The following is a 12,970-nucleotide window of genomic DNA, read 5'->3' as shown; positions in this document are numbered from 1 at the left end:
TGATGTATGTGTGTAGTTTTTTTTGAAGTTCATGCTCAGGATGGCTTTCTCTGATTCTTGTGAGATCAGACTGTCATTCCCTGATTTAATAAGTTATGATATAGTGGACCTTGGGTTGTTCTTGAGTCTTGCCTGTTCAGTGGGGTATGATGCCCATAATATATTCTGATCTCTTTTGGCGCTGCCTTCTTTAAAAAGGACGGCGATTGAAATATTTTGAAATAGAGAGGTGAGGTTCTTACTATGTTAGTTGCTCATGCTTGGTCTGTGTTTTCAAATGACTCAGCATTCCAGAATGCTACTCAGAACACTAAATCAGCTAACCTGATGGACCATGGCTACCTGAAGAATAGTACATGAGTTACAGTTGAATGATGACGTTCATCCGGTTAGAATAATGAATACTTGTATGAGTATGCGTGTGTATACATTTAATAAATGCTTTTACTAAACTTCCCATGGAAATTCCAAGGCCAACTTCTTTATTCCCATTCACTGTAGCAAAGAAACCATCTGGTGTCTTGTCTTTCTTCCGTGGCACGGGAGGGAAGAGCCCGGACCTGTCCTCTCAGAAGAAAGAGACTTTACGTGGTGCTGACAGTGCCTACTACCAGGTTGGACAGATGGGCAAAGAGGGAGCAGAAAACCAAGGAGCAGAGCCTCAAGGTACAAGATTGAGTCCATCTTCTGTCTTGGACTGTTACTTCTCCTGAACCTCCTTCCTACTTCTAAGGCTCAGAATGCACTGCTGGTCATACTATTTCAACAGTCCAAGAATATTTAACATGCATTGAAAATTAATGACTTGAGCCTCAAATACAGCTTTCTCCTAAAGACATTCCGTTGCTTTATGAGAAGGGAAATAGTCTTTCAAACCCCAGTAGCTACAGGGACATTGAGTAGTCTGGGCTTGAATGCCTTTGGCGTGAGTTGATTCTAGTGAAGTAGCCCAGTCTTTCTCCCTTGCTTCCTTGTTAACTTTCATTGTTTCAGCTCATAGAAAATGAGTGAAGAGGAAGCTTGTACTTACACGTCCGATGAACAGCGGTGCCCTTCTAGCGTACATATTTTATCATGCAACTATAGCTGTATCTCTACTTCCCTATGTGTGGTTCCCCCTGTATTCTTGAAAAAAAGGAAGTATTTTTCTTGTGATGTGAGTTTACAAGTAGTATCTTGGATGGCTTTCTGAGTAATAACAATGAACAACCCTGACTGAATGGTGCCTTTATGCCTTCAGATGACGTAGATGGAGGAGATGGACAGAAGAAACAGCTGGTGAATCCCCATGTGGAACTCCGTGAGTACTTGTAAATAATAACTTGAAGTCTTAGCTGATGAATCCTTTCTTCATGCAAATGTAGTCGAAGTCTTGAAGTTAATAATTATTTTTTCTTTGTATTGGGCAGGAAGGAAAAAAACCAAATCAAGAACAGAGTAATGCATTTTCTAGTTACTGTAATCAATCTCCGTTGCAAAAATACCCCATGAAACTCTTTTCTTAATTGGTCTTTTGCCGGGGCACTTTCCCATGGTATATACTGTGAGCTAACTGAAAGGGGGTTGATTTGCCTGTAAGGTTTCCATTTAAACTTCCAGAGTATGATAGGTGTAAGAGAGGGATGTTTAGCACAACAACATTCTTCTGGACATCACTAAAATCTCTTAAGCGTCATCTCAGGTAGTCAGTGGGTATTGCATGCTGTTACTGAGGAAAACCTTTTTTGCAGAGTTTTCAGATGCGAATGCCAAGTTCTACTGCCGGATTTATTACGCTGGCGAGTTTCACAAGATGCGTGAAGTGATACTGGGGAGCAGTGAAGAGGACTTCATCCGATCCCTTTCTCACTCTATGCCCTGGCAAGCACGAGGTGGCAAATCTGGGGCTGCGTTCTACGTCACAGAGGGTAAATGCAGCTTCTTGCCCCTTCATAATTACAGGGTATTATTTGGAGATGGCGGTGGCTAGTGTGTCGTTTAATCCCTGATTGCCTTTAGCCAGAGGATTGCTGGCTGCAAAGTGGCCACTCAGAATGGAAAGTTAAGTGGATTGTTTTGGGGTCTTCAATATCAGATTATTTGTTTCTTTGTATGTGCAGGAGAACAAAATGTAGTTCTGTTTTCAGTAGTAGCAGCTAGGGGGAGGCCATTTGAGCAGAAGGGTTGTACTCTTAGGCAGGCTTCAGAAAAAGTAAACTTGTGTATAAATCAAGGAAAACTGGTTATTAAGGACATGGTAGTTCTTATAATCCCACAGGCTATAGTTGATATATAGGATTTTTTTAACTGTGGCTGATTCTAGGCCCCTATTTAAAAGATTTCTTGAATGGAGGGGTCTGTAGGCTGCTTTGGCTGTCTGTACCAAAGCCCATGTGGCTGAAGTAAATCTAACTTAAGTAGTCTCTTCCCTGATTTGCTAGAAAGCTGAAATTCAGAAGATAAGTAATTTCTAGAAGCTTTTTTATCTTCTTAGGAAGAAGGAATTAAGAGAATGTAGTCCTTTAATTTTTCAATTTAGCTGTGTGACAGTCCTAAACAACTTGCAAATACCTCGCTTGCTGTATGTAATTGTGTTGCCTCTTGTGTTAAAACAGATGACAGATTCATCTTGAAGCAGATGCCTCGTCTGGAAGTCCAGTCGTTCCTTGACTTTGCACCACACTACTTCACTTACATCATTAATGCAGTTCAGCAGAAGGTATTTAAAATAAAAAGCACCTTTTATCTTAGGGACTGTTCTGTGTTTTACAGGCTAGTAGCAGTTCATGTTAAACCCTTTCATTTTTAGTAAAAGAAAATGTCAGAGGGAATGAATTACACTGATAATGTGTTTTTAAGATATGAAGTGGGAAATAACAAATGGTCAAACAGAACAGTGGTGCCTCTAGTATTTGACTGCTGATTGCCTGTGCACAGAGATCTTAACCCATGCCTTTTCTTCATCAGAAGCCCACAGCACTGGCCAAAATCCTTGGGGTATATCGAATTGGATACAAGAACTCTCAAAATAACACTGAGAAGAAGCTGGATCTGCTTGTCATGGAAAACCTTTTCTATGGCAGGAAAATGGCTCAGGTAAGAAGCAGCATTCTGTCCCCTTGCAGGGCAGTTCTGACTGGGAGCAAGAGCAGTGTTACTGGTAGCCATCTAGGTAACTTGGGACTTTGCATGGCCTGTCTATGTCTAGCACTGCTCAAAGATGACAGTTCATCGCTGTTACCTTGTTACGTGACCCTTACTAATTTGGTGCCTGTATTGGCTGGTTCAGGTAGCTGTAGTGCTGGCTTCAGGTTTTTAGAAGTCTCTTTTGTCCCTGCACCTCCATTGTCTGGGAGGAAGCATTGCCAACCTAATTAGGACAATGTGAAACTTTTTTGCAAAGCTTTAAAAGAACTAACTGTGGTCACAAACTAGTGTGTTTAGGAGAGCCTCACTGATGGAGATGGTGAGCTGCTGTGTAGTGAAACTAATAATATTTTGAACTCACTGTTGTCTCTCTCAACCGCTTAATGTGCGAGACAAGATTCTGAGTTCAGTCTTGCTCTTAGTAAAGGAAAAGCAACCTTTATGAGGAGTAGAATGAAGACCTTGAAGTGATGGGGAGGGGGAAATTCTCTTCAAGTAGAGTTGATGCTGAAAAGGAAGTTCAAACGACTGTCAGTTATAAAACTTAGATAGTATCAATTCCTTCCTCCTTCCCTAACTGTGCCTGACGTAAAACAGGGCATGTTTGTGGGAGGAAGTGAACCGATGGAACTCTAAATGGATGTGAAGGATGTTGTTGTGGGTTTTCTTTTTGTCTGTCAGTTTTTTAAGTCATGAGGGTGTCAGGCGCTAGAACAGAGACCCAGAGAGACTGTGGACTCTCCCTGAAGTTAGTCAAATCTTGACTGGACAGGACTTGAACAGCCTTCTCTAACAGGACCTGCTTCAAGCAGGGCATTGGACTGGAGACCTCCGAAGATCCTTTCCAACCGGGTTGATGGTCTGGGCAAGAGATGTTAAACACTGCTGCGTGCAGGACGTGTCTCCATTTTCAGTAACTTTACTTTTGTCAGCATTTGAGTCTGTAGAAGCTGGCTGAAAAACTGAGTTTACCTGTACAGTATCAAAATAGGGACACCCTTTTTCCTTTAAATTAGGCTAAATATTAATTAAATACTTTGTCTAAAATTTGTTAATGGATGTGGCAGAGCTTTCATATAGGTGTACATGCTACTCTCCACTCAGGAGAGCTTTAATTTTTGTAGTACCGAAATGTGTTTTAACTGTCTCCCTCCTGTGGAGAAGCAGAGTTGCCCTGCTGTGCTGCCTTCTCAAACACTGCAGTTAGGTATGTTGGAGTCTTTAACCTCGCAGAATAATGTGGTGGTGTTCTGCATTTGCAGGTTTTTGACCTGAAGGGCTCCCTCCGGAATAGAAATGTTAAAACAGACACGGGCAAGGAAAGCTGTGATGTAGTCCTGCTGGATGAGAACCTTCTGAAGATGGTCCGGGACAATCCTTTGTACATCCGTTCCCATTGCAAGGCTGTGCTGAGAGCTTCCATCCACAGTGACTCCCAGTTCCTCTCCAGCCACCTCATCATTGACTATTCCCTGCTGGTGGGTCGTGATGATACCAGCAATGAGCTGGTGGTTGGTATCATTGGTAGGTTTTCTTTTGTATTTTCTTGCTTTCAGCTGGTGAAACTGCTTTCTTCTGATTTAGTTGTTTATAGTACTCTCATATCTGTGATGGTGGTACAATTCTGTGTGTCGGGAAAGCTTGTCTTCTCTCTGATGGAATACCACCCTCCCCTCTTATGGCTATTGGAAGTGGAGGCAGGAATTCTTCTCCCCAGCTGTTGTATGGGCTTGTTTTAGCATTTGTATTACTAAGAATATATAGAGGCCTCATAGGTAGCAAAAAGCAATCAAGTTGGTGTTTAATCTACACTTTGACTCCAGTTGAAGTAGGGAAGGTTATTTGTATGTTTGTGTTTACTGAACTTAACTTTAAAGATTGATGTTTACATAGCCATTTAAAATTTATCTTGTGTGGAGGGGATCTAGGGAGAAGCAGTGTTGGTAGGGATGGAAGAAGGAAGTTAAACATCACAGGATCACTTGTGATCATGTAGCCTGACCTGGGTAATATAGGTGGCAGTGCAATAATTGCTTTGCCACATCCTCTGACTTTTGAGAGGAAGTCAGAGCCTCATCTTTAAACAGGCAAACTAGTATTGCACAAAAGACTTGTAGATGAAGCCATTTTGCAGGATTTGGAAATGATACCAAAACCTAGCTTGAAACCTAGCTCAGAAATGCTTCTAGATGAGAGATGAAGCCAGGACATCTGGATTACTCTTTTTCTGGTACAGCTTAAAAGCCATTCCAATAATACTTCTGGTTGAGAATTGAAGTCCCAGCAATTGCAAAGAACGGCAAGTTGTTACTACTTTCTAGTTTTGTAGACTCATGTTGGGTAAATGGGATGAAGCTCTGCTCCTTCTATATGAGTGGCTTTTTGCTGTCCTATGGGAAGTCTCACCTGATTAAAAAGTGTATTTTATATGATGTTTAAAGATTACAGTTCCCTCACTGTGGTAAGAACAGCTGTTCATGATCTGAAGGAGCCTAACACAAGTCTTTAAGAAGAGAGAACATGCCTGCTTTATCAGGGTATCACAGCGTTCTCTAAATGGTACTTTATTACTTGGGTTATGGTAGATATGACATGTTTCTGCGTGGATTTTATTTTTATTGCAACAGACTATATTCGCACTTTTACCTGGGACAAAAAGCTTGAAATGGTGGTGAAATCAACTGGCATCTTGGGAGGACAAGGTAAGTCCAGAATCAATGGAAAACTTTTTGTCATGTTTCCTCATGACCTGGAAGCTTCCAATAACTAGGCCAATAAATCCACAACTTCACCACCATGCAGATCTGCAACACTAGATTAAATTGTCCAGAACAGGGGAAGGAATAACAAGTTTCAGAAAAATTAATAAATTGATCTGCCTCCATGTGTGACCCTTTAAATACTTTAATTGCCAGGAAGGGAGTAAAGGTAACCTACTTATCACATTGTTCTTTTCTGTTCCTTAGTAACCAACTACTCACATACAGTCATTCATATCACAGAGATACTAGCAAAAAACTTTGCTGCCTGGTTTTAGAAGATTTTTTTTGAGTCCAGAAAATCAGATATACTGAGTTGTTAGTGTGGCGGAATACTTATCACATGGTCCTTATCAAATGGACTACTGCCCATATTTTGAGGAACTGAGGAGTTCCCTTTGTGCAAGTGAGTAGAGTACCTTTTGTGCAGTGTTGTCTAGTGTTGGGCACATGTTAGTAGGAGGGCTGGCAGATAATAATGCTTGTTGGTTCCAAGACCCTTTCACATGCAGTATGCCTTCGTGATTAGGCTGTCTGGTGTTGTATCTCGTGGGACATCTGTCTGTATTGCAGTATACTCTTTAGCCCATTTCTAACTGCTCTTGACTCTTCCACATCAGGTAAGATGCCAACTGTGGTCTCTCCAGAACTATACCGGACCAGGTTTTGTGAAGCCATGGACAAGTATTTCCTGATGGTGCCAGACCATTGGACAGGACTGGGCCTGAACTGCTAAGCTAAAGCCCATATTGGGAAAGCACAAAAGGACAATGGCATTATGGGCCACTCTTCCTGCAGTGTGTCCAGCAGTGAGCAAGAGGATTGCAATTCCATGTCTACACTGACCATGTGTGGTGATGTGAAGTGTGAAATCAGCTTGTTGCACTTTAATCCTTTTGTGGAGGCTGATAAGTGAACCAGCCTCTCTAAGGATCTAAGCTGTAAGGTACCACTGAACAGCATGGATAAGAGACATTCCCTCTGTCAGGAGGGGAGGTGATGCTATCTCTCTGTAAGAGCACCGAAACAGATACTACCCTGTTCACGATGACGTAGAAGTACATAACCTGTAAGTGTTGCACTGCCCAAGCGGTGTTGAATGTGAGCAGCTCGTGTTTCTGTAGTGGATGCGTGGTACTGCAAATGTGAAATAAACCCGCCTCTGGGTGGGTGAGAGAAGAATGAAGTTAATTCCCCAGTTGTGCTATTGTTGCAGTGGTCTGTAGCTGATCTGTTTAGGATCCATGAGTAACTTGTCCTGCTTATGCTCTCTAGCGTCAGTTGTTCCTGGGTTCTGAAAACAGTATTTTTTTTTTTTAGGGCAGCTCCACAGCTATAATGCCATATCACTACATCTTCTAAGTTATGTTACTGCAATAAAACTGTCTTTATCTGTCATAATTTCATTTTAGCTGAATCCCATAAAAATGGGTTGTCAGTTCTGAGCATACTGCAAACCCCAAAACATATCCCTTCAGTCCTAAACAGTGCTTTGATCTGAATGTTGCCCAAATCCCTGGAAACAGGTAACTAAAAAATATACCTCTTAATTAAACAAACCTTGATTAATTATAGTTGTGAAGCTGACCCTTTCCCTAGCAGAAGGCACTAAGGTGCTAGACAAAATAAAGCATACTGCCTTAGTGACAACTTTCTCCTTAATGAAACCATCATTCCTGGCAGACCACTCCAAATCCATTTCAGTTCCCCAGGACTTTCAAACAGTGCGTTTACCTCATGGTGAAACTTTGCCAGGAGAATGTTTTTCTTGCATTCATGTTGTGCTGATGAGAATGAGCATCCGGATCTCATCACACTGTGCAGTCCCAGTGGAAAAAACATCTCTTCAGCAGTATTAGATATTTTTTTTTTTGCACCACTGAGATGAATGTAGTCATCTTTTTCTGCAAAAAGAAAAACCTGAACTAACAGGTATCCTGTATGATGGATAAGATGTGCAGAGATCTCTGAATCTGTGTGTAATGACAATAAGCACTTCTTTCCATTTTTATTGATATTTTTTTTTTTACCTGTTTTTGTAGGTGATGAGTTTACTTTTTAGCTTCTTTATAATATAGGCCAGTAAATAAGAGGGTGTTTTATGAGTTTCAGGAGCAGGAATTACTGTCCTTTGACTTCTAGTCTCTGATGGAAGGACTTCAAATGAACATGGAGTCTGGGACAGTATAGGGTGACCACTTATTATGACCACTTGCTCGTTCTGACCAGTTGCCTGGTAATGCCATCCTCACTGTAACTATGGAATGAAATGTGCTTTTTGTTCACTTTTCCTGTGTTCAGTATTTTCTTCTGTAACAGATGGTAGTGGCTCTGTTCAGGAGTGTGACAGCTGGGCAGCACTGAGAAAGGAAAATGCCAGCAGTGAGATTTGAACTGTTGGCTCCAAAAACCACCAGTGCAGCTCAGGTCTGAGCTGCCAGGAAGCAAGTCATTTGTGTTCCCCACTCCACTGCAAACCCCTACTGGAGGATGAGCAGAGATGCTGACCTTGAAGCAGCAGAAATGAAAGTATTCTCGCTTCCTCTGTACAATCTAGTCACTGTTTCTTGGGGCGCAGCGTTGTGGGCTGCAGTCATGTGTGCTGTGGAAAGATGGCACAGAACTCCTTGCTTCCTCTGGCCCAGAATCCCTCCTCTCTGACACAGTGTGTCAGGTACGACTGACCACCTCAGGGACTCATCTTGCCTCTTGTGTTGATGTGTACTCCCAGGATGGCAAGCTGTGCGTGGGGGCCTTGTGTAATGAGGAACCAGCCAGTCCATCAGCTGCTCTCACTTCTTCTGTGGCTTCTACCATCTGTCTTGGTCCTTTCATGTGAAAGAGAGTGCCACACAGCCTGAATCTGTTCAGGTCTCAGTTAAAGTTTACATGTGTACTTCCTCCTTCCCCTCCTAAGGTTTACAGGGAAAAAGCTTGACTTGCCTTACCCAGCTAAGGTGACTAAACAGCAGCTGGCTGTTTATCTTCCTCCTTTGTCAGTATGTGGGTTGGTTGATGGAGCATGAATATGGGCAGCATCATGCCATCTGCACTGGGCTAATGCAGAGCTGTGATGTGCTAGCCCTGCCCTATCACCAGTAACCCGTACTCCAGTGATGTGTGGCTGCTCTCTGCTGCTTGTCTTCCAGAGTCCCAAGCAGCTGGCTCTAAAGCATCGTGATCATCAGACTGTAGCTAATGCTCCCCTGTATGTGACAGCATGAGACCCTCAGCGCTGTCAAAGTGAAAGAACCTTCTGCTGGCCAGCTGCTTTACAGCCTGTGAACACAGAGTCCAGACACATGAGCATCAGCAGCTGACTTTGGGTCTGGATGTGGCTGATAGACTAGTCCTGACCAGACTGAAGTAAATAGTGAACTACTGGTCATGGTAACACAGTGACTGCAGTATCAGCTGGAACTGGGATGTCTTTGGGTGCCATGTGACATAAAGCTGTAGGCATTCCTAGTTCCAGTCCCAGCAGTTGAACAGAGATCCTCAAACATTCCCTTTTCAGAAGAATTGTCCTGGCATTTCACTTACTACAAAGTGCTACCCTCTCAAAAGGAGAGCAGTGCTTCATGCCGGAGAGCTCCCAGTGGGGCTGTTAGCTCTGTGTCCCTGCAGCACGTCCTGGGGGAACAGCCTAGGTATCACACGAGCCCTTTGATTAGAGTTTTTCATTCCTTTGTAACACAGGCTTAGCATATATGTGTGCAAGCAAATCCCAGCTGCAAATGCAAAGACTGCATTTCTTCAGAGCTACACCGGCTCACTCTTCTATTTTGATTGGAGGCCTTTTGACAAACATCTGAATCTTTTCCCAGTCCAAGCGATGACTTGCTCTGAGTCATTGTGTAGACAGCAGTATGCCTTGGAGTGGCCCAGTGATGCATTCTGTCCCCCAAAAGCATATGAGGGACTCTCTCTGGTCAAGTAGCTCTGCAGGGGTCAGGGGAGTTACCTGTGGAGTGTGCTCTTTGTAAGAATGACCGAAACCAAATGAATCACTCGCTAGCAGGTGGCCAGACTAATCATTATCGAAGCACTTAATGTACCATAATGTATGTTTTTCTAATCTACCTTGGTTCAGCTGTATTTTATAAAATTGATGTACTAAACTATTTGAGAACAACTGCCTTGACTACTTGGAGAATCAGAATGTAATCTATATAGGTACAAATAAAGTGACTAAAGTAACGCTTGAGTCTGTTCCACGCGCTGGAGCAGGAAGGTCTCAAAGCATCCCGTTCTGTTGCTCAGAAGCCAAGCCCTCTGCTTGCTCTGCAGCACGCGCTCGGTTGGGGGTTGCCAGCTTAGCGTGCAGTGTGAGTGTGCCTGTCTTGTCTCTCTACCTTGCAGCTCGTCTCTCCTAAAGGAGCAGGACGTCTGGGCAGCTCTCCAGGGCAGTGGCAGTAGAATGTGCAGATCACCTGTCATGCACTTCTCCCCAGCTGCTTTTCAGCACGTTGTGCTGTGTGACACAGGGAGCTGGTTTTGTGCAGCAGATGGTGGTGTAGCCATGGCCCAATTCTTCCAAGAGGTAGAACACACTCGTCAAGAAAAATCTCCAGGTATTTCTGTAGTCTTCTCTTCAGTGGATTAGATAAGAAAAGACTCCAAGGAGGTCTAGAAACTAACGGCGTATCTTGATTGCTTTATATGAACCTCTCCTCTTAAATTTAAAAATTATTTGTTATTCATTCCTTCTGAGAAGGGGACTTATTGGTTCCTAGAATATAAAACTCAAAATCTAAAACTTAATGGTTTTACCTGTATTACGTGCAATCACCACTTGCCAGGTGAGTTTATCTAAGCAAGCATAGCTCAAATGATGAGAAGCAATGCTGAAACATCCCTGGTTGTGAATTACTATTTTACATACTGAGTCTAAGCTTTGCAGAGCTCCAAGCAAGCTAGTCTCTTGCACACCACAAAGTCAGTGTTCTTGAGTGTTTCCAAAGGCACAAGGTTGTCATCCTACACAATCGCTCTTATTTACATAGCCTGTGCCTGTTGGAGGCTGCTTCTCTGTTTAACTCTTAACAGTAGCTTGCAATAATACCTGAAAAGCGAAGTTAGCAGCCAGACAGTTCCTTATTCCCTCTGTATGTTTTCCTTAGGTGAGATCCTTCCCCACTGGTCTGTCACTTGTGGAGCTGCTTTCGCTGCACCTCTGTTTCTGTGATTTAGGCAGCTTCTCTGCTGGGGGCCTTGCTCGCAGACCTCTGTAGGTAAACTGGTGTTATCAGAATTACCTGACACAAGGTCTCTGCTCTTAAGCTGAAGGCTCCTGAACTAGTCTGTAGTCCTTGCAGCCTCAGCCAGCTGTCTTCTCACTCTATGCAGTTGTTTACAGCTGAATTAAATAAACAAGTTTTGCAAACAGGAGAAATATGCCAGGTATGCAGGAGCTGTGGTGTGGGGAGCCCTGAGGAAAAAGAACAGAGCTTTGGTAGTGAAAGCTCCAGTGCTGCCAATGCTCTCGGGATGACAGAACTGGCTCTACGTGTAAACGTGTCAGAAGAGTTGTGAAATCTCGTTGCTGTTTTACAGGAGAGACGTCTAGGCTTAGTAATTACAGCCTCACCTTTGAAGTGCTGGGGATGACTTGCATGGGGAAAATAGTGAGCATGTCAAAAAGCAAGCACGTCAGCAGAGGAATATGAGAGAAGAGTATAAAAGCTGATTTATGCCAATTATCATGTTGCAAAGTTATTCTTACGGAGAGGTGTGATTTGGCTGCCAGAAACAGAATAATCCTGCCTTCAGCTCTGAAGATTTTGTGGTGCTTCACTTATGAAGCTGACAGAGAAGGTGGGAGACAGAGGCACAAAATACCACTGAAGTTAGAAAGAAAAAACAGAACTCTCCAAAACAGGTAAGAGTGTCTCTAGCTGAAGTAGTAAACTACTGAGAAATACTCCCTTCAAGCTTTTTAGCCTTTGGTTACCTGCACGTGGTCCCGAAGTCACAGTAAGTTACAAGGCCAGCTTCATGGCCTGCTGCTTGTAACCTGGGAAATCTGGCAAGGCTACCACTGTTTACTTAATTTCCTGGCAAGACCTAAGCAACAGAGGCCCTGGAGAGTGGTGGTGCCCTGCTGTGACTTGAGCTGTTTTGTGGTTCTGTCAAACACCACAGGCCATCACACTTGTTCACCCGGCTGAACAGTCACACCGGAGTGGTGCTAGGAAAGAGCGAGGAGTAAGGGCTAATAAGCACCATCTGCAGGGAGAAATGGAATGATGTTGGTCACATGATGAGAGCACAGTTCAAAGCTACTCTGGGGAAGAGAGAGGGGGACTGAGGAGTGATGGAACATTATTTAAAAATGGAGCAGTTGTTCGTGTACTATTTCAGATTCATCTTCCACTACATTCATTGCTTGGATACATGAATTGAAGGTATTTCTTTTTTAAAATATTAAATGAGCTTTTAACTATCAAAACAGTTACTGAACTTATGTTAAACTGTTTGGCATTTTAGCACTGGGGTGGGGGAATATATTCAGAAATACCTGTTGACCAATACAAATCTTCATGGCAGTTTGAGATTTTTTGATTATTCTGGGTGTGTTTTTGTGGTGCGGTGGCAGTTTGGTTTTGTTGGTGTTGGTTTTGGGTTTTTTTTTTTAAATAATTTAACTTCTGAAGAATGAGGCCAGTGCTGACACACACCTCCCTGATTCTACAGGAGAGAATTGAGGGGCCTGGCTACTACAAGATGCACTTATTTAAAAACAGGGCTGCTCAAGAAGTGCCTTCAATAACAAGTTTAAACCCTTGACTAGTAAAAATTGAATCATGTAATTACATGCATTTGTCTTTAGAGACGTTTGGAGATGCAACTATGTATAAAAGGCTTTATTTATGTGTATGGCTAGGAATAAAAGCAGGATTTTATTACTCACTGCATTTCCCAAAGCTACTTATTGAAAACTCTCATAAAGGGCAGCTGGCAAAAAAATCCATTAAAAGTTGGGAAAACATATTGGAAATCTACATCAGCTACAGCTCGCTCTCTCTTTCTGAAGATAATTTTTTTCCCCTGTACACATCCATTTAGTCTCTAGCTCAGAAATT

The 12,970-nt window shown here is 42.8% G+C and overlaps 1 protein-coding gene across 1 annotated transcript in view; it reads left to right on the top strand.

Annotated features, from left to right (window-relative positions):
* Positions 1 to 6,782, top strand: part of PIKFYVE (phosphoinositide kinase, FYVE finger containing) — a 57,266-nt gene extending 50,484 nt beyond the window's left edge. Inside the window, 8 exon segments of the mRNA XM_010149024.1 lie at positions 502 to 666; positions 1,241 to 1,300; positions 1,731 to 1,907; positions 2,595 to 2,698; positions 2,947 to 3,075; positions 4,389 to 4,650; positions 5,754 to 5,828; positions 6,506 to 6,782. Coding sequence (XP_010147326.1) covers positions 502 to 666; positions 1,241 to 1,300; positions 1,731 to 1,907; positions 2,595 to 2,698; positions 2,947 to 3,075; positions 4,389 to 4,650; positions 5,754 to 5,828; positions 6,506 to 6,621 — 1,088 coding nt within the window. The 3' untranslated portion in view covers positions 6,622 to 6,782.
* The last annotated feature ends 6,188 nt before the right edge of the window (positions 6,783 to 12,970 follow it).

The sequence above is a fragment of the Eurypyga helias genome, unplaced genomic scaffold (assembly GCF_000690775.1).
Source record: "Eurypyga helias isolate BGI_N326 unplaced genomic scaffold, ASM69077v1 scaffold25553, whole genome shotgun sequence".
NCBI lineage: Eukaryota > Metazoa > Chordata > Aves > Eurypygiformes > Eurypygidae > Eurypyga > Eurypyga helias.
This window is presented reverse-complemented; position numbering and strand designations above follow the sequence as displayed.